Source organism: Narcine bancroftii, chromosome 6 (assembly GCF_036971445.1).
Source record: "Narcine bancroftii isolate sNarBan1 chromosome 6, sNarBan1.hap1, whole genome shotgun sequence".
NCBI classification, from domain to species: domain Eukaryota; kingdom Metazoa; phylum Chordata; class Chondrichthyes; order Torpediniformes; family Narcinidae; genus Narcine; species Narcine bancroftii.
This window is the reverse complement of record NC_091474.1, coordinates 77,668,092-77,690,026: the sequence shown is the minus strand read 5'-3', so window position 1 is coordinate 77,690,026 and position 21,935 is coordinate 77,668,092. Positions and strand designations below refer to the sequence as shown.

The 21,935-nt window shown below is 40.2% G+C and overlaps 2 protein-coding genes across 3 annotated transcripts in view; one reads left to right on the top strand and one right to left on the bottom strand.

The window, feature by feature from the left end:
• The window catches only part of cdhr1a (cadherin-related family member 1a), a 123,730-nt gene that overhangs the window by 82,640 nt on the left and 19,155 nt on the right, over window positions 1–21,935 (top strand). For both annotated transcript variants that reach the window (XM_069885439.1, XM_069885438.1), the window contains exon 18: window positions 19,574–19,637. In XM_069885439.1, coding sequence (XP_069741540.1) covers window positions 19,574–19,637 — 64 coding nt within the window. The remainder of the gene's footprint in view (window positions 1–19,573; window positions 19,638–21,935) is intronic.
• On the bottom strand, window positions 5,106–13,101 carry lrit1a (leucine-rich repeat, immunoglobulin-like and transmembrane domains 1a). Its single transcript, XM_069886872.1, has 4 exons — window positions 13,091–13,101; window positions 12,436–12,908; window positions 9,322–9,627; window positions 5,106–6,190 (listed from the first exon to the last, which is right to left on the bottom strand). Exons 1-4 carry the CDS (start codon window positions 13,099–13,101, stop codon window positions 5,106–5,108), a joined length of 1,875 nt encoding a protein of 624 aa, XP_069742973.1.

Here is a 21,935-nt window from a genome sequence, read left to right as displayed (position 1 = left end):
AGGACAAGTCAACATTTTGGGGCGGGATCCTGTGTCAAGACTGAAAGGTGCCGACCCGAACGGTTGGCTGACTAGTTCCAGCCACGGGTTCTGCCTGGCCCGCAGAATCCCTCCAGTTTCTCCTAAGTTTGTTTATTACTGAAGTTCGGCCTTCGCTCCATAGAGAAACGAACCCCATCTGGAATTCGACCCACGTCTGTAAAATGCATCAGTCAATGTTCAAATTGGTGAGAAAATACCTGAAGTTGAAGCAGTAAATTCAGGGTGGGGTGCTGTTTTAACAAGTGGATGGGATTAATCCCAACTTTGTATTCAACCTTAAGTATTTAGTCGGGCAAGAAAAAGAGTAAGTTTGCAGATACAAAGCTGGAGAAACTCAGCAGGTCAAACAGGGCACTTTAGCAACGATAAAGATACAGAACCAAGGTGACCCTGATACTTTCCTTATGTCACTTTCTCTTTGCTATCTGTATAAACTACGCTGTTTGACCTGCTGAGTTTCTCCAGCATTGCGTTTCCCCTTCAATCACGGTGTCTGCAGACTTTCCAGTTTTATGGCTATCCGGAGGCGGTGGGCGATATCAAGCACTGGTTAGGCGGTCGGTAAAAGAGACCATTCTGACTGGTTCTGGTATGGAGGTGCAGGACAGGAACAGGCAACAAACTCGCCCAGCGCCATCATGGGCATGAGTCTACCATCTTTAAGAAGCAGCCTCTATTCTCAAGAATCCTCACCACCCAGGCCATGCCCTCACTGCTCCCAGCAGGAAGGAAGGACAGGAGCCTGTGGACAGGCACTCAACATCAGAAAAACAGTTCCCTCCCCGCCGCCAGCAGATTTCTGAATGGACATTACCTCACTTCTTCTCCTTTCTGCACTAGTTATTTATTTTCTTAAATCTTGCATTCAGAAAGTTGTCATTCATCTTCATGTTTGCACTTTCTTCTGCGCAAAATTCATCCTCATGTTTGCTCCTTGTTCTGTACACACACTGCTGCAAAACAACACATTTCATAACAATTTGTTCGTGACAATAAACCTGATTCTGATCCTGCCCTTTGATGACACCAATCTGAAGCAGGGAATAAATTAGTTTGTTATTAGACTAATTCATAAGAAAAAGATACAGCGACTTGAGTTCATATCGCACCATAGTAGCTCAAGATTTTAAATTCATTATTTTTCTTTTAAAAAGATAGTGATGGAAGGCATAATGGCTAGCATAGACATGGTGGGCTGACAGGCCTGCCATTGCACTGTGCAATGTAATGACTTTATAGGTTCAGGGCAATGCATGACTGAGATATGATATGCAAGTGCATTAAACAGGAGAAGGAAGGAATATGCTCTGAATACAGTGATGTTACTAATATTCCTAAAATTAGTCCCCAGCTTCCAGAGATCTAAACAGAGTGGTTATGAATATTTCATCAAATATTAAAGTTTCTTTCCTAAATCAAAATGTTAACTTCAAGAGAATCGCCCTGATATTTGTGAATTTACAACTGTACATATTTATGGAGGAAAATTTGGACAGACAGTATGGTAACAGTCCCTTCTCTTTCCCAATTGACCTACAACCCTGCTATGTGTTTGAAGGATGGGAGGAAACCAGAGCGCCCGGAGGAATCCCATGCAGACACGGGGAGACTGTACTTACAGTCAGGGGTGGATTTGAACTGGGTCACTGGCGCTGTAACGGCAGTGCACTAACCGCTATACTAACCGTTCTGCACCTACACTCACTGCGCTGCCCTTGCCATTTTAGTCAAAGAACAGAGAACCGTTCTGAATCCTGCCCAACTTGTCTTCTGTATTAAATAAAGTAAAAGCAAGGGAAGTTTACAGATTGTTGCTGCAGGTTTATATAAAGTTTTTAACAAGCGATACTTACAAAGTAGCACGCGTTTCTTTCTTCAGTATTGTTGGTCCAGGACTATTCGTGAGAAGCATCAGTTCTTCTTTGTTGTCCTCAAGAAGTTATGATCTCAGGTGAATGGTTAGGCAACAGTAGTGAAATGGAAAGGATCAGTCTCACCCACAGTGATCCATAACATGCCAGCTGGCATCCAATGAAAATCATTTCATGTTCTCACTCAGTTTGTCAAAATCTTGTAATTTATGACAAAGGCATGAGATGTTACAGTTTCACAATGTATTAATATTTAATATATACCTATTATCTGATTCAAGTCGGCAAACATTTGAAAAAGCACTTCAATTACATTGACTTTATTAAGCTGGAGAAGTTCTAAAGTCTACTTGAATGTTGATTCATGACAAGAAGTCCCCAGCAATGATTTCAAAATGTAAAATGATTTATATTTTAAATGTTTCAATTAATGACTTAACCAAGTAGACTTTAGACAATAAGAATAAAGTAGAGATTATACATGTGGAAGGAAAGGTCTGCCAGGATTATACTGCAAATAATAGATGCCTTCGGTGGTTAGAAATTTCAAAGACTGGAAGCCCCTTTGAAATAATTTACACACTAGAATTCATATAAAACAAAAAGATATTGTAGAAAAGCATTCACATGCCTATTTGTAGCATTCTTACAGAAGTACAGGACTTAAATAAAATTCATGCATCTCAACCATTAATTTACAAGAAAAACTTTACAATTAATGAAGACCTTTTGGTTACCTGAAACATGGCAGCGTTCTGAAATGCAAAGTCATGCTAATTGCCACTGCTTGTGTCCCGACATGCACCAAGTTGCATTTACCTTCTGTTCAATTACCCACATTGTAACGTTCATCCCTGGATATAATGTTCATCCCTGATGATATCTTCCCTTCTTTAATACTGACCTTTTGACATTCATCATTCTAATGGCTCCATGCCCTTTAGTCACAGAATTTCCTTCCGATATCTTGTTATGCGCTCATCTCTTTGACCAAGATTTTGGTCATCTGCCATTATATCTGATAAAGTGGTTCAAGATCAAATTTTGTTTGTACAAGTGTTAAGATGTATTATTATACACTGTAAGTACAAGTTATCAAAAAATAAATGATCCATAAATGACATATTTACACAGGAAACCTCCCACTGATTACCATCTCTCAAGTGATGAACATCCTTCCACGTTGAACCATTCGGAAGGAGCACTGAGAGTTCCATATTTTACAGCTACCCAGGAATGTTGACTCATTCCAAAAGAAACACTACAGCCCAACATTAATTCTGCTTTGGTGTTGCTGCCTGGAATATTATGTTGAAGTCTCTGAAGTGGGACTAGTATGCACAAGTATCTGACTTGAAGTGGAGAGAGTGACCAACAGCAAAGACACTGAACTCCACTTGAAGTTAAATGGAATTAACCACCAAATTTCTCTTCCTCAAGCAGGAGTGTGAAGGAATACAGGTCGAGTACCCCTTATCCAAAAAGTAATGGGACCAGAGGAGTTTTGGATTTTGGATTAACGTGTGTAGGGTGACTAAGCAGCGCAGTAGCATCAGCAGGAAACCTGTATCAGCTGTTAAACAACAACAGCGGTCTCCACCTACGATCAAAAGGTTACAGCACACTGTAATTTTTTTCAACACAATAATGTTGCTGGCCATGTTACACTTAAACATGGCATTTTAGGTGGAGATGAATTTCAGATTTCATATGAAAATAATGTTTTGTACTTAACAAAAAAAACTTGATCTCTGCTTACAAAAGAAGATAAATGCAGCACCAACTACTAGAAATTCTGCTGGACAGCGTTTTTAAATGTTTCCTCCAGAGTCATTACAGTGAGCAAATGCATGTAGGTCTGGTGGTGACAAAGGTTGGTAACAAACTGGTGCCAACAAAGCATCAGAGCCCCACATGGGCAGGTGTGGAATATTTTGTGGCGTCATGTCGGTGCACAAAATGTTTTGGGTTTTTGCATAAGCGGTACTCGACCTGTAGTTTCTACTTGTTTGGATGGGAAGAACTTCACAACATTCACGAAGGTTGACAGCATCCAATAATAACTGTGGTGGGACCTCATCCACCACTTGAAGCACTCATTCTCTTCACAGTCATGACATTTTCCAGGACGGCCATCCTGGAAAAAATGGCGACGCTGCCGGAACTGCTGTATCGACAGTGTTCCTGCGGACACTGTGCTCCCGCGGGAGGTTTGGATCTGGAGCTTCGGTTGCCAATGGTTTGGACTAGACTGTGTGGCTGCAGAGACTGCGAGAGTACTGGGGCAAACCCACGGACACTCAGTGACTCCTGGGGGATCTTTCCTTTGCTTCTCTTTCTCTGTAAGAGGTGCTTCAGGAAATTTCTGCAGGTTACCTTACAGCAGGCAAAAGGCAATTTTGTGTAATATGAAACTTTTTATTACGTGACAATAAATTGAATCTTGAATCTTACATTGTGGATGCACCATCCAGCAACTGCAATGAGTTCCACTCATCAAAACTCATACCATTGGCCTAGAAAAACAAGGGTGCCAATGAGATAGGAACACCAACGGCCACAGATTCCCCTCTAAGTCATATACTGTACAATTTTTCCATTTGAAATATTTTGCCTTCCTTGAGAGCTAGGAATCCCTTACCCAACAACATTTTAATGCAGGGGAACCAATGGTTCAGAAAGGTGGCTCACCATTGCCTTCTCAAGGTACAAGTGCCAAGTAGGAATGAATAATAAATGCCAGCCTAGCACCAACTTTTGAATTCCTTGAAAAAAACAACTCTCAAAACTTTTGATTAGTGATCTCAGTGCTAATTGACAGGCCATTGTTAACATTTCTTTAAAACTATTTGGCTTTTAACATGACTCCAAGGAATAGATTCTCAGTTGTTTAAATCAATCTAAAAAAAAGTGTATTTCCATGGAGGTTTTTGGAAATTATAGCCAGCAGGTGCCAAACAAAATATTAAGTTGGAATGGAGAGATCCTTGACTTTTTAAATGTTGTTCTAGTTTGACGATGTTTAACCCTTTAGGCTTTGGCCATTTTTAACTTTTCATAAGACATACTCTGGACTGGATCCATGGGTAAACTACAGTATGAAAGGTTAAAAGTCAGTATGAACCAGCTGGTAGTTGGGTATAACACGGACTCGGAGTCCAAAGGGTTAAATCTCAGAAATATATCTTGATATCAGCAGAAATATTCATTTTGCTGCGCTTCATGGTTTGTTACTTCTTCGGAATCGAGACTGGACCTCGGTGACAGGAGTCTGTTGGCCTCATCTTTACTGTGATGAGTCAGATACTCTACTTCAGCAGGGTCTGGCCTGGGTTCTGCCGCCAAGCTTTCAAACGTAACAAATGAGTTGTTTTGATAATCATCTTCTGGAGGCTTTATCAGGAACTTTCTGCAGCGTCTCTTCAAAGCCCCACAGCAGACAATGAGAGTGAGAGGGACCACGATTACACAGGCCACCGTGATCACCACCGCGTTAATCAGTTTCTGTGTCCCACTTGCATGAGCCACCTCATCGGTGGAGAAAATCACACATTGCTCTTTCTGGGGAATGATTCCTTTGACACAAACACAGACAATGTACTTGGTCTGTGGCATCAAACCATCAATGGTGATCTTGGTCTTCCCAGGGCCCACGTTTATTCTGCTCATATCCCTTTCTCCAAAAGTAGTATACAAAACACTAAAAAGAGTGATGTTCGTGGCCTTAGGTGATCTCCAAGCCAAGGACACGCTATGATACGTACCTCCGATTACCCTGAGAGTTCTGACTAAGCAGTCGGATTCCAGTTGGATTGATGGTCGACTCATTATTGTACTGCTGGAATCATTGATGCTTCTTCGATTTTCCAATAAACCACTAATTTTGGAAGGATCCATCTTTAAGGAGACAATCTCTGGGATATTTCCATTTGATCTCTTCTTATTGTGGTCCATGACAAAGTAATCTTTCCTCCTGATAGAATAGGAACCCCTTGATGATTCTCCGGAGGTTCGGAAACTTGCAAACCTGGCTATCAGTTTCCTATTGCCTTCACCGAGTTCCTGATTTCTCATTTTTCGGACACATCTCTGACCTGGTGTGCATTTGACAGATACCATTGTGATAGCAGGGTTGATCACAATGAGAGAAATGGCAGCACCAGCTATTCCCATCAAATTGCTGGCTCTACACAGGTAATCACCAGAGTCCTGATGGGACACATCTGATAGGTTGAGTGTAGACCACTTTACTGCCTTGTTGGTATTGGCCACTATCACTGAAAAACACAACAGGTGCATCACATGCAATTATAGTTACGGTGTAAGTTCCAAGTGCTATCATTTAATTAAGATCTGAACGCAGTGAAATATACCCAACTCTTGTTTCTCATTGCATTTGCATTTAGAACCATACAACATCACAGCACAGAAAACAGGCCCTTCTAGACTGTGCTGAACTATTATTCTGCCTAGTCCCACTGTCCTGCACCCAGTCCACAGCCCTCCACATTAAGCCCATATTCATCACCTCAGCTGGCATCTCATTCCACCCCCCCACCACTCAATCTCTGTGTGAAGAAGTTCCCCCTAATGTTCCCTCTGAACTTTTTCCCTTTCACTCTTAGCTCATGTCCTTTTGTTCTGTATCTCACCTACCCTCAGTGGAAGAAAGCCTATTTGCATTTATTCTATGTGCATCTTTCTTAATTTTGTATACCTTTATCAAATCTCCCTTCATTCTTCTTTCATCCAGGGAATAAAGTCCTGACCTTTCCCTATAACACAGTTCTTGAAGCTCTGGTAACATCCCAATGTTTTGCTTATGCTTTGTTCTCTTTATACATTTATGTTTTGTTTGTACTCTTTGTTGAAAACCCATTCTTCTCTACGCATGTTAAACAAGAAAGTCTGCAGATGCCAGGGACAAACATGTGGGAGAAACTCAGCAGGTCACGTAGCATCCATAAGATGTAAACGGTAACCAACTTTTTGGACAAGGTAAAATGCAAGCACATTCTAATGATAGAATGGGTTCTTCTATGTTGAAGCCTAAAATATATCACGTCAATGATCTTAAAACTAGTCACAATTACCTTGACTTATTTGTCTGTCAAGACCACTTTTCTAAAGAAATTTTGAACAATGCTCTTGAAAGGATAGCTCAAACACCTGGCTAAATATCACAAATATATGCAGCTTGTATGTTGTTAATGTGTATCAAAATTTCAAGATTTTACATATTTGGCATGTTTTGTAAGAATTCCCACTGGGCAGCAAATTATTTTTTTACATTTTAAATGTAAAAATTTAATCGAGTTAAGACAGAGAGAATTGATTGAATTAATTCAATCACGAAGGGGCTCAAAGATCGGTGGAATTGTTCACTACATCTAAGTTCTTATTCTAAATTACAATCTTTCACCATATTTAAACAGGTTAAGGGAGAATATGTGGATATATTAAAGGTTCAAGTTATTGTATAACTTCCTATGACAGAGAAAACATATTTTTGCCTCTGCAACAGAATAAATATGGAATGCAATCCAATGTTTGCAGACAAAGGAATATTGAAAGAATGTTGGATGAAAGGAGAAATATACATTTTTGCTACAAGTTCATTGTCATTCTAGTAATATTGGAAATGCAGCAACAAGCTCTAATGCATGCAAATATTTATCTGTCATGTTAATGATAAGTGGGAGATCATATTGGTCAGGCCAGGTTACCAGGAATAATTTGCTCTATAAAATGTTATGAAAGCTTCTCTCTCTGGCAAGAGGACAGGTTAAGTCTAATGGTGCCATCCCTTCTGCCAGTCAGAAACTCCTTCAGCATTTATTTTTGCCCTGAAGTAGGAATTTAACAGAACATTCATGGTCAAGAAGTCATGCACTGTATGGTAGGTAGGTAAGTAAGATATTTCCAGTGGTAGGTGAGTCGATAACTAGGAAACATAGCCTCAAGATGAGGAGGAATTACTTTTCCCAGAGGATGGTGAATCTATGGAATTCTCTGCCCATGGAAGCAGTGGAGGCTATCTCAGTAAATATAGTTAATATTTTTGCATTATAGGGGAATTAAGGGATATGGGGGAAAGGGAGGTAGGTGGAGATGAGCCTATCTTCAGATCAGCCATGATCTTATTGAATGGCAGAGCAGGCTCGATGGGCCGGATGGCCGACTCCTGCTCCTATTTCATATGTTCTTGTGTGACAACTGACACCCACACAGCTAAAATCATAATTAAGTCTCAGGTTTTTCAACTGTTTGAACCACTATCTAAATCCAAAAACTTGATTGTTCTCATTTTTATATCAGGATTAAGATCTGTTTTCAAAGAGGATTTGGTCAACACGCGTGCTAAAATTAATGTTTGCTATCCCTTCCTGATTTGATGGGCCAAATACCCTCCTTCAGTTCTTTAATTTTTAAAAAACATTTAGACAACAGCACAATTACAGACTCTTTCAGCCGCCCCCCCCTTCCCCCGAGCCCATGCTGCTTAATTACACCCAAGTGACCTACAACCCTGGGAGGTAACTGGAGCCCCCAGAGGAAACCCATGCAGACACAGGGAGAATGTACAAACTCCTTACAGACAGTGCCGCATTTGAACCCAGGTCGCTGGCATTAACTGCTTCACTAACCGTGTCACCCCTGAAGTGATTCTCTTCTATTCTCAGAGAAGACAAAGTGAAAGGTGAAATCCCTGTATTTACAGGTGCAACTAATAGAGCTGCTGTCTCACAGCTCTGGTCATCTGGATTCATTCCAGACCTCCAAGGCTGTGCGTGTGGACTTTTAGACAGCCCCATTGTAACTGTGTGGATTTATTCCAGGGACTTTTGACTCTCTGGGCATATAGATTGGTTAAGTGGCCATCCCAAAATTGGCACGAGCATGAAGGTGAATGATAGGGTACAGTTAACAGGGAAAAAATATGAAACTAGTAGAGGATTAGTTTAAATGGGTGGTTTATGGTCAGTAAAGATATGGTGGGCAGAAGAGCCTGTATCCCTAGTGTGAGATTCATTGATTCTGACTGTATTACAGGAGTAGGCCACTCAGCCCTTCAAGCCTGTACCAGCATTCAATGAGATAATGACTGATCTGATGATAGGCTCATCTCCACTCCCATATCCCTTATTTCCCCTACTATGCAAAAATCTATCCAATCCTGTCTTAAATATGTATTTTCAGGTTACTTCCACTGCTTCCATGAGAAGAGAATTCCCTCTGGGAAAAGCATTTCCTCCTCATCTCCATCTTAAATCTACTCCCCTGAATCTTGTCTTGCCGACCAGTGGAAAAAAACTTACTTACCTATTCAGAATGAATGCAACTTACGACTGATTTACAACTTTTTGAATTACTAAACAATACTTGCCTACAATGACCAGGCACCTACCTGTGCCATTCAGTGGGACGTTATCCAGCCTCCTCCAGCTGACAGCAGGGGTGGGAACTCCTGTGGTTGCACAATTAAGTGACACGGTGCTCCCTGTCTCTGCGATCACTTTACCTTCAGCGACATGAATGCTTGGGGTCTGGCACTTGTTTAGCTCTATGTTGCTGAAGAGAGCCCCAGAGAGGTGTTCTGGTCTGGAACACTTTAATCCAGGATCCATCAATGCTGTTGTTGGATTGTGGATCTTAACAATATTAACTAGTTCTGATAATCTGCAGTCACATTCCCAAGGGTTGTTATGTAATCCTGTTGAAAATAATATATTTGCATATTATATTAAATGAAAAATAATGCTGTGCTCCAACAGTTTTCCTTCTACGCTAATATTAGTAAGATTTAGTTAACAAATTTCTTATTAACAGCACCATGTCAGTGCGCTGGAGATAGATCATGTGGTTTGACTCAAAGCCAACAACCTCTTATGCAGCAAACATTTAAGAGCATAAGACATAGGAGCAGGATCAGGCCACTTGGCCCATCACTTGCGCCACCAATCAGATAATGGCTGATGAATCTTTCATCCAGATCTGGGTAATTTGTTTAATATTTTTCAGGGAATAACATATTTCAGCTGCTTATACGCTGGAAAATGTTGGGTCAAGAGAGAAAAAAAATTAGAAGTATTCAGGATCAGCTTGGACTTAGATTAGGTAAGAACATAAGAAATAGGAGCAGGAGTTGGCCATCTGGCCCGTCGAGCATGTTCCGCCATTCAATAAGATCATGGCTGATCTGATGACAGGCTCATCTCCACTGACCTGCCTTTTCCCCATATCCCTTAATTCCCCTAGTGTGTATTTTTTTAAATTATCCATCCTTGTCTTGAGTATATTTACTGAGGTCGCCTCCAAATTTAATAAAAAATGTTACATTATTATGGTTTTTTTTAGTTTAAATTTAGACATACAGCATGGTAACAGGCCCTTTTGGCATATGAACCTGTGCCACCCAATTACACCCACTTAGCCTACACCCTGGTGTGTGGGAGGAAACTGGAGTACCAGGAGGAAATCCACGCAGACATGGGAAGAACATACAAATTCCTTCCCGACAGTGTGGGATTTGGACCCCATTCCTGATCACTGGCTCTGTAGCAGTGTTGTGTTAACTGCTAACTGAGTAAGGTTGGCCAAGTTCTGGTCTAGTTTTAATTTATAGTTAAATTAATTTAGAATGTTTAGTTAACAGCTGCGTACAATCTTACAGGAAGACAAATGCAAATAAGATGATTAATGCTCAAACATCTAAGATCTCCAAGACATTACAGGTACAGAAGCTGAAATCCAGAACTTTATAAGCAACAGCTATCAGGCTCTTGAACCTGCCCATATTACTGTTCCCTAACCATAAACTACTCTGGGACCATCAAAAATCTGTCTGCACTATTAAGATGCCACCTTTTCTTCTTTCACTCACCACAACTGTGAATATTTATTTATCTGTCTTTGTATTTTTTCTTAACATTGTGCTAATTTAATTTATGCTGCTGTAGTTGCAAGGTTTCCCAAACTTTTTCTTTCCACTCACATACCACCTTACGTAATCCTTATGCCATTGGTGCTCTGTGATTACTTAAAGTGGTGTGTGAGTGGAAAGAAAAGGTTTGGGAAACCCTGAGTTAGAGTATCTTATATACCTGTGTCGCTACAGCAGGCTAAGAATTTTAGGGTATCCGTACTTGTGTATATGACAATAAATTCACCATCATCAGGAATCTACCGCTCTCATTATTAAAAAAAAGTTTGCCCTTCACATTTCTCCTAAACTCTTTGCCTCACTGTAGATACAGCGATAAACGAGTGCAGAAACTAATGGGAGACTACAGCATTGGATCCTTTGCTGTTCACATTTGATGGGAAGAAAGATTGTTACCCACCTAGGTATAATGATGATGCAAAACTAGGCAGGAAGCCTAGATTTTGGCAGGTCAAACAAGTCAGCAAGATCGATCACAGTTTGGGAAATGATGATGTTTAAATCTTTAGTAGAAGATTGGAAATGCAAAGTCAAGAGAATCTATTAAACATTTGTGTGTGAAGAGAGCGAGGTGCATTGGTTAAGAAGATGCAGATTTGTGGGAGTTTCAATCAGGAATGCTCTTGCTATATTGCCCTTGATTGCAAAGTAGTTGAGCTACAGAAGTATGGACATTTTGTTGAGCTTTGGTGAGACAACATTTGGAGTATTGGTTTGGGTTAGGGTTAGGCCTACCTATATTTTGATCGTAACTTGATGAAGGCCTCAAGCCCGAAACATTGGTTACGTATCTTTATCTCTGCTGTATAATGTATGCTCTTTGACCTGCTGAGTTTCTCCAGAAATCTGTCCTTACTTCAATCACTCCGTCTGCAGACTTTTGTGTTTTACTCTGTTCATATGTTGGAGTTTTAGACCAAGAATTCAGTGAGAAATCAGCTGGATATTGAACTGCACTGGGCAATGAAGATTTTGCTTTCTGAACACTTTTGGGTGTATTTTATGGATTTCGGCTGCTGATCATGAAAACCACCTTTAAAATTTTCCTATCACATATTGTTAGATAAAACCTATTTTTTTGTGATTTTTAAGTCTACTTCAAGCATATAAAACCATGAAATTTCATTGAAAATTCACTTTCTGCATTCACGCTTGGACTTCATCCCTGCTGATCTTGGTGCAGTCAGTGATGAACATGGTGAAAGGTTTCTCCGGGACATTGTAATCATGGAAAAGCAGTATCAGGATTTCATCAGTGCTGGGCAACTATTGTTGGACACCTATATGAGAGGCATCAGATGCTAAGTACAAATGAAAATTAGCAGGAAAGAATTTTTATGTCAGTTGAACTAATGCCATATATCAGCATCATTTAAACATGCTAAAATTCAATAAAAGTTCAATTAATGTTTCTCCAACTTCCTACTCAAATTAGCTTGGTTGTCTATCATAATTCCTTTTATTTTTCAGGAAGCAAACCTTATGAAAAAATTGTTGTCCAGTATTATTGGTGAATTTACTCCAAAATATTTCAACTGAACAGCACAGATGAAACACGATGAATGTTGATTTACCTACCGATGATCAGTTTTAAATTTCCAGTGGGTGAAATCACTTTGGCCACGCCTGGAACCATCAACCATGTTGAGATCACACTGGATGAGAGTGTTGTCAGCCTGTTATTTGATAGATCTAGGTAGGTGATGTTTTTGCAATAAGCAGCTGCTTGGGTTGGTATCGAAAGAAGGATGTTGCCCTGTAAATCGAGCAGCCAGAGGTGTGGCAGGTGGGAGAGGACGTGCCAGGGAAATGTTGAGAGTTCGTTGTCATTCAAGCGAAGTTCTCTCAGTCCAATCAGACCTTGCAGACTCTCCTCACTGAAGTTGCTGATGGGATTGAAGGACACCCTGAGACACTCCAGATGGACTGCAGAAGAGAATGCTTGTGCCGAAACTCGTCTAATTAATGTTTTCTCAATCACCAATTTTAAAGTGGCAGCAGGAATGTAACTCGGAATCAAAGTCATTTTTGGATTGTTACACAGCACAGACCTGAAAAGTAAAGAGAAAAATTGTTTAATTATTCCCCACAAAGTACAAAATGATTCAATAATCATTTAAGCTAAGTGAAAGCACAGTGGCCATTTGCCCACCTGTAATCATTCCAATTTACACCTCTTTTGAAACCTCCTCCATTCGAGCAAGATTTATAATTGCTTCTTCTGTTTACTGACCAATTAGTCATCTATGAGGGAGGACCTCATAGAGGTATTTCGAATGCTGAAAGACCTGGACAGTGTAGCTGTGGCAAGGATGTTTCCCATGGTAAGTGAGTCTAGGACAAGAGGTCGTCAATTTAAAACAGTGACACTGAAAATTTTCTTTAGTCAGAGGGTCGTGAGTCTATAGAACTTGTTGCCACAGGCGGCTGTGGAAGTGAGGTCATTGGGTGTATTTAAGGCAGAGATTGACAGGTATTTGATTCGTCAGGACATCAAGGATTGCGGAGAGAAAGCCAGGGAGTGGGGCTGAGTGGGAGGATGGATCAGCTCATGATTAGAATGGTGAAGCAGACTCGATGGGCCTGCTCCTATGTCTCGTGATCTTTCATTTTGGACCGAGGCAGACAGTTTTTTTTTTCTGTTGCAGTGGGGCAGACCATTATGAATGCCACAGCCATCTTTTTCACCGTTGAAGTGAATAACAGGAACACTGAGTGATTTAATCTTTGCTGGTGTGGAGAAGAAAATTTCAGTCTTGTTACCCTCAATCAAACTGTAGAACATGAGCAGGTATAAGCCATCCCACATCCAGAGCTGCTCCATAATTCTGCTAAATCACGGTTTACTTCTTCTTCAGGTGCATAGTCCAGCACTATACCCATATTCCTTGACTCCTGCAATCTCCAGAAATCTATCAATGTCTTCATAGAAACAAAGCCTCCACATTCCACCTGGATGGAAAATTCCAAAGACCTCTCATGCATTTGACACCAAGCTCATTGCCTGCATTCAGAAGTGTTACATTTACACTGTTCAATCTAAAGCCCAGCATTTTAATGAATGAATGGGTCACCTCGTTTTAATTGCTAAGATGGAAACTGCCTTCAGATCATGAAGAAGCAAATGGGTGGATCCAACATCTAGAGCTAAATGACTTTTGACAATGTATTATTGTGATAAATATAAATCACAACAGAGTCTCTGCCTATCATTTTGTAAAATTGACTGTCTCTTTACAATTTATCATTTTGCTTTACTTCAGAATGCAATTATAAGAAGATAAACTATTAAATATTCTGATGGGATTTAGGAATTGTAAATGCAGCAAATATAACTATTTTAAGCCTATAAAATATTTTCAAAACTATGCAGCCAAAGTTTATAATTTATCAAACTCCATAAGGTGTCATGTGCATTGACATCAGATATTGCTGTTTTAAAGAGCACAATTCTAAATGAACCAATTTCCAAATAATTAATTTTGTACAACTTTTAAACAATGCTTGAGTTGTCAATCAATTCTATCCCCTTCCACATCTAAGATCAAATTCAAGCTTCTGGGATACCTTGCCTTGAGTTGATCACTGTCAGTCTGGAAGGTGCAGATGCATTGGGAAGGACACAGGCAGAATCCTACAGCTAGAAAACTGAACCATAAATAAGAAATCAGCCAGGCACTGAGCGATATTTCCATTGCTGCTCACAGCAGGAGTGATCCAAAGGTCTCTATGGCTTAATCCCGTTTCAGCCACATCTCCTGTCTACACGGCTCTCAATCCCACAGTGCTCATCTGCCACAGAGTGAATCCCGAGTTAAAAGGGACAGAAGAGGATTAAGGAGAGCTTTTTTAGTTATTTCCACTTGGACGCTTATTGGCTTCTGCAAACGCGCGAATGAGATGTTGCATGAACATTGCAGGCTGAAGGAGTCCGTGCTAAGGGACGCACTGAGGCTTGGCACGGCCAACATGAGGGCACTGCAGTGAAGAACCACAGTCTGGAGTCCTTCTGCTACTGGTCATTGAGGGGCTGAGACCAAGGGGAGTTCCTCAAACAGCAGAGGAGGAAGGAACAATGAGGTGCCACAGTGGAGGGAACGGTGCTAAATAGAGAACGGATGTAACAAAATGCAGTACTGAAGATATACAGTTATGACACTAAGGGCGTGAAAAGACTTCAAACATTTTTCTCTTTTGCAAACAATTTATTGTGAATAGAGTTTATTTTTTGAAAACATATGTGGCCCAAACAGTCAACAATGGCGAGCAACTGTGTAAATTTATCCTTTGTTGAATGTGCATCGATGAGATTCAATGCAGAGATAACATTCCTCAGTGTTGTTCCATGGCAGGTGAATTGTATGATGTGGTACAAAGCTCTGGGATAGGGTTGTATACCCATTAGCCTGTTTGTATGCTGTGTTTTCAAATAAAAGCGAGATGAAAAAAATATTTAATTTCAAATGGTCTTTGTTACATCAGCAGTGTTGCTGCCATTTAAACTTTATCCTGGATGAAAGAGCAGTTGTCCACTTGTCCATAGCTGTTCACACTGCTTCTCCACTCATTTCAGCTATTGCTGACCACAAACACAGCAATTCCGGTGTTCCAGGTGTATTTTGGTGGTATATGTGAAGCGAAGGCTGGTAGGGACAAAACCTCTGTTGGACCCACACAAGGGAGGTCTTTTTTTTTTGTTTAAAACAATACAGATTCTCCTCAACGTACAATGGGGTTATGTTCCGATAAGCTCATCATAAGTGGAAAAATTGTAAGTCGAAAAGAATACTGCACCTACCAAACATCATAACCTAGCCTTCCTTAAATGTGCTTAGACCACTTAACCGTAGCCCATTTGAAAATAAAGTGCTTGAATATCTCATGTAATTTATGGAATACTTAAATAAATCTTGTTTAGCTTAAGCTACCCCAGTCCAGGCTAGCCCACCTTAAATGTGCTCAGACCACTTAACATAGCCTACATCTGGGTAAATCTATCTAAAACAAAGCCTATTTTATAATTAAATGTTGAATATCTTTTACTGCACACTGAAAAAAAACAATTTTTAATCATAAAATATTGCTCCAGCCAGAGCATCCATCAGCTGTTGTGCGATAACCAATAACAATGGTCACACCAACACCACCATGCAGCGAATTGTGAAGCTACAGTACCAAGTGACGACATTCAGTATCTTCATGAGAATGCGTATCGTTATCATACCATCATAACTTCGAAAAATCATCAGTCGAACCATTATATGTAGAGGAGCATCTGTAGTCAACTTATTTTTAGTAAAGTTCCTTTTATCAGAGAGTGATACTGTAGAGAAATGGATTGGAGGACAATCCACAGGTTCACAAGAGTGCAGAGAGGGTCAGTGGAATCACCCTCCCCACCATCGATGAGATCTACCATGTTCGTTGTCTGAAGGGGGTGTGCAAAATCATTGAGGACTCCTTCTTCCCTGCACCCAGCATCTTTCAACTGCTCCTGTCGGGGAAGAGATGCCCGAGTATCAGAGCCAGCACCACCAGGCTGAGGAGTAGCTTCTTCCCAAGGGCAGTGAGAACAATGAATGACCCAAGAAACTGCTCACACTGACCAGCCGAGACTCTCATATTCATGAAGCGGCATTTATTTATTTATTTGTAGAGATGAATACTTGTCAAGTATATGTATGCTTTGTCTGTATGTGTGTTATGTCTGGTTGTGTGTCTGCGTGTTTTGCACCGAGGACTGGAGAACGCTGTTTCGTCGGGTTGTACTTGTACAATCAAATGGTAATAAACTTGGCAGTGTTTTCATCCACTCTCCTTTGGCATTTATACTCTTTCAAGATCAAGGTCTAATGATTTATTTTTACCTGGGGCAGCTAGGGGTGTATTTAGGTGCCACTCTTGCCATGACGGCTGCATCCTAAGTGATTATTGGTAATAGGAACATGGCTGCTGCATAGGAGACCTGTAAGTGGATGAAGTGGGTTCAGGCTTTTAAGAGATTGCTCTGTGCTCTCCAGTCTGCACCCAGGGGGATAAAAGCCCCCTGACTTTTATCCATATGCAAGACCTGGTGCCCACAGATATCACACAGGCTGAGGGTTGCTGCCAACTTGCGGTCAAAGGACCCACACAGGCTGTGGGATGCTGGAGACTGGCTCATGAGTGAGGGCTGAGGGCAAGAAGGGCTCCCAAAGGGCACCAGGCGCTGAAGGCTTCCTGATCGTACGGGAGGTTTGGATCTGGCGGTCAGGTTTAAACTGGAGTCTGTGCCGTAGCAGAGGCTGCGGGAGCACTGGAGGCGAATCCACGAACACTCAGTGTCTCTGAAGGGACCCTTGTTTGCTTCTCTTTCTCCTGTTGTAATAGGATGCTCTAGTTCTGGAATCAAGAGAGGTCATAACACGTAAGTGCAACACACATCCTTCCTCACCATATATTGTCGAACCAATAGAAATTTTAAAAACATTCTGGTGTTTTATTGTCGTTGTAACTGACACTTCATTCTCAATACTGAAAAAAAGACTGCATGGTGATACAGTGCTTACATTCATATTTCCATCTTATTACCCACTGCTCTGGGATTACTCAGTAAATTTAACTTCTATGCCATTGTGTTCAGCCACAGGTGTTCAGTGAAGTTGCAATGAAATGTGATTATTGGTATAGCATCTATGTTCGAAGAATTTTCAGCGTCCTCCAAATTACATCAAGGTGTTGTAGTGAATGAAGACTGGGATTTGTGTTACCTGCTGCGTTTCTTTCATAAATTCTTTCTCATTAGGAATTCCCCTGGGATGATTTATGTCATGAGTTATGATACCAGAGTCATATGCACTGAACAGCAAAATGTACATATGTACAATTCTCACTTGTTGCACTCACAAACGATATGGCAACAATTAGAGTAGAAATTAAATCTCCCCAATTTGCCATGAGACAGGAAGAGATATAATAAATAATAGGAAAATTAATATTCCCGATCTCAGTGAAGCAAAAAACAAAGTGACGTTTTAAAAGATTGAAATGGCTCGCTTCCATTGTGGTTTGTTCTGAAGGGACTGGTGGGGCCAATGTGGAAAACTTAGATTCTTCCACCATTGGGGCAGGAAGTGACTGACTGAAACGTGGGTAGTTTGTAAGGTGGTACACTGTTCATACAGTGGTGGTACACTCTTCTTACAGAGTTTTGGCATGGATGGAACATTCTTAATACCATTCCGACTGATCGTTCTCTTCCTGCAGTGGTCATAGGCTAGAGATTTCAAAGTTGTTAGGGATGTTCCATTTTTTTGTCTATGAGGCATGTAAGTATAGTAGTTCAGTGCTCAATTGGAAATTGCATCTCACATTCTGATTTCCTTTCAAAAGCTATTACTCAGGAATATTTGAAAATCCAAACCGGATGATGGATTACATATTCAGCATCACCATCTGTTATTTTGCAGACTTACTTTTTAATGAAATCTGATTTCACTCAGATATAGTCTGGAAAAGGATTATCTCATTCACATGGAGCGATTACATGAACATTCCCAGAGGGTGACTGACAGTAGTAATCATTTGATTGCTGCCTAAAAATCTTTTGGACTTCATGACAATGGCACTGCGTTCAACAAAACATTGAACAATTCTGTAGGATTTTTATAAACTATTGAACTGCCAATTTTTATCTGGAATTTTTTCTCCACATTCCCCCTCTTCCTCAAGACTTTTGTTCTAGTTGATAGCAAGTCTAAATGGCTGTTAATCATAAATGAGTATATATATTAAGTATTGGTGATGTAATCATTTTAATGGACACCAATTCAATCATCAGATGGTCTACCCTTCAAAAGTTACAGAAGAATTCATGTGTAAACCCTTGATAGCTATCATATCCTCGGCCAACTGTGCCAAAGGCATTGCAGTGCCCATTACTGCAACCCAACTGAGAGAAATTAATTTTTTTGCAAAGTGTGCAGGAAATGCCAGTTGACACGGTAACAAAGGTAGATCAAGTTCTCCCAATTTATAACCTGATTTAAATGTAAAATATTTTTCATTTTTCAATAAAGACTGCAGAGAATTGTGAACTCAGCCAGGCCATCATGAGCATTAGTCTTCACTCAATCAAGGACATCTACAAGAGGAGGTGCCTCAAAAAAGCAGCCCCTATCATCCAGGATCTCCCATCCCCCCCCCAGGCTATGCCCTCTTCTCTCCACTACCATCAAGAAGGAGGAACAGGAGCCTGAAGATGAATACCCTCTGGGTCAGAAACACTTCTTCCACTCCGCTATCAGATCACTTTTTCTCTTCTTATTGCATTATTTTTTTTTAAATAGTGGATTTGGAAATGTAGTCTATAGCAATATCTTAACATGCAATGCACTATAATGGTGCTGTGATAGTACAGATTCTATCACCAATGTGTATATGTACATATGTATAGATGGTAGTGTAGGATGACTGATTGGCTGAGAGTGTAGCCACACCTACTGGCAGGTCTTAAAGGATTGTTCCTAACCAGACTGGTCGACCTACTTGTGATATGCTCCAGTCTTTTAGTTAATAAAAGCCTTGATTTGGATCAACAAGTCTTTGGGCCTTTCGACGCGCTCTACAGGCGCCACAAAACAATGAATTTGGTGACATAGGTTCTTGACAATAAATTCAGATTCAATATTTACAGTAAAAACTGATCAAATTTTGCCCATTTTCTGTTTTGTTCAAGGAACTTTCAACATCAAGTATTTCTAGGAAACAAGCTGTGCAAAGTAGAACAGCAAAAATAGAAGGTAACTCAACCTTAACCCTTGGGACTCTGTGACCTGGTTTTGAGGGGCCACCAACAAGCGGATACACTCTATTCCAGTCTTCAGGGACTGGTTTTGTAGCCAACTACTAGCTGGATCGTACTGGTGGCTCATACTGTAGTTTGCCCATGGATCCAGTCTGGAGTATATATTATGAAAGCTTAAAAATGGCCTGAGTCTGAAGGGTGAGGGAAGTTTTTGCCAATAGCAGTAAAATCTGGCTTTTCACAATCAGCAGGTGTAATTTTATAAATTCAGGGTGAGAAAGATGCAAGGTTACCTCTTGAAATTAGCTTGGATTACTTTAATTACATTTAAATTTTGGCATAAGTTGACCTAAAAATAAATCACTTTTCACTGCAATATGAAGCAGAGATTGACAATATTAATTGCAGGAATGAAGAAATGGGTTCTGGGCACTTTATTCAATAAAACTCACTATGCTCCATGGCATGCCATCTAATCTTTTGTCTTAACAGTTCCGATCTCCAAATTTAAAATATTTAAATTTGTTCCATCCCATTCCAATTAAAAAGAAACAATATCAGTCATGTGCAGGTGCCGACTTTTATTATATGGTGCGAGAATAAATCTCGGTGGTAATTTTATGATAAGGTATAGGAAATTGGAGCAGAAGTCAGTCATCTGGCCCGTCGAGCCTGCCCCGCCATTCAATGAGATCATGGCTGACCTGATGATAGGCTCATCTTCATCGACCTGCCTCTTCCCCATTTCCCTTAATTCCCCTACTATATTTTTTAAAAATCTATCCAACATTTCTTAAATATATTCACCGAGGTCGCCTCACCTGCTTCAATGGGCAGCCAATTCCAACACATGCTAACTGGAGCATCACATTTAATTAAAGCCACCAAATTAGTTTCAAGTTCTTTAAAACACTTTTTGAATAGGATCTTGCAAAATAGGTCATTAATACAAATTGTGCATTGTGTTGGGTTTTCTGATTTAACCCTTCCCTCATTTATGCTGTACAAATTAGACCTTAAACTACAGTAAAAACCCTTGTTATTTCATAGTCCTATTGTTGAGGAACAGACCCACGTGCCCAACTCGTCCATGCCAAATCTATGTGCCCTCTAGTATATTTGAGAGACCAGCATCTTCAGGAAGCCAAACCTAGAGTATTCTGTCCAGTCCCAGTCAGTGGACCTCAAGAATATACTCACTGGAGAGTGAGTTATAGATTGGCCTGATTGGTTCCTGTATTGGTGTCCTGTCAAATGATGACAAATTCTATTCTAAAACATTTGACAGCTGTTAATGGCAAGGAGTAAGATAATCATTAAAGTTATCATCTAATGTACCAGAGGATTGCCAATGTATAAAAATGGTGTGGGAATGTCCGAATTCAGCAGAATTGCAAGAACTTTGAACTGCGCTTCTCGACAATACTTGGTAGTAACTGAATTGATGTATTTCAGGCTCCATAAAAACATCATAATAGCTTACAAAACAGTCATGAGACATTCTTCTCAGGATTACAGTGCCGAAACCTGCACCTCTCTCTCTCTCTCTCTCTCTCTCTCTCTCTCTCTCTTGCCTTTACTTAAACCACTGGCACATATTCGAATTCAAATATTTCCTTTAAAAAGCATCTCCGTTATCTTGGTAAACAGTGTTGCAGAGTGTAAAGATGGTAATGTCCAATCCATTAATTGAGGGATTCAGTGAGTTGGAAGTGTTTGCATTGGGAACTGCTCTATTACTGGAAGGTAATGATTTAGAAGCTTTATATTTGATTTCATAGTAGTAAATGAAATAAATGTTTATCAGGTTGATCATATTTGTATATTAAGCTTTTATTCCCTGTTTAATTGATGTTTAAATGATAATTCTGTGCAGCTAAGCTAAGGAATATTTCTGATTGATTTTAGGATGGATTTAACATGGGTGGACTGGATGGGTAACGTTACTTTAATAATTTTTCTGTTTACACAAATCTGCGAAAATCTTCAAGGAGACCTTCTGCATCATTTGAGCGGGGCTAATTCGGTATGCATGGTAAATGTACTTGGAGTAACAATCATCTTCATTGTTCCATTGCATAACAAGCAATAATGGCAACTGGTTTGAAAGCAGCCTAAAATCATGTCTTTCCATGGTACTCACAATCTATTCAACTTGCAGTGTGCTACATTCTGAAGACCGTTTCGTTCTCCAGATTTGAATTAGTTGCCTTGCTCTGGTTTCTGTTTCTCGCCATGGCTAAATAAGATATTTTCATTGCAACTTTGTCAGCAAATCTTAATGTCACAAGAA

Excerpts from the sequence above, each read along its gene's own strand:
- lrit1a (XM_069886872.1), bottom strand. Across the intron at positions 9,628-12,435 it reads AAATTTAAAACTGATCATCG|GATTACATAACAACCCTTGG; the intron begins GTAGGTAAATCA and ends TATTTTCAACAG. Across the intron at positions 6,191-9,321 it reads CGTCCCACTGAATGGCACAG|TGATAGTGGCCAATACCAAC; the intron begins GTAGGTGCCTGG and ends TGTGTTTTTCAG.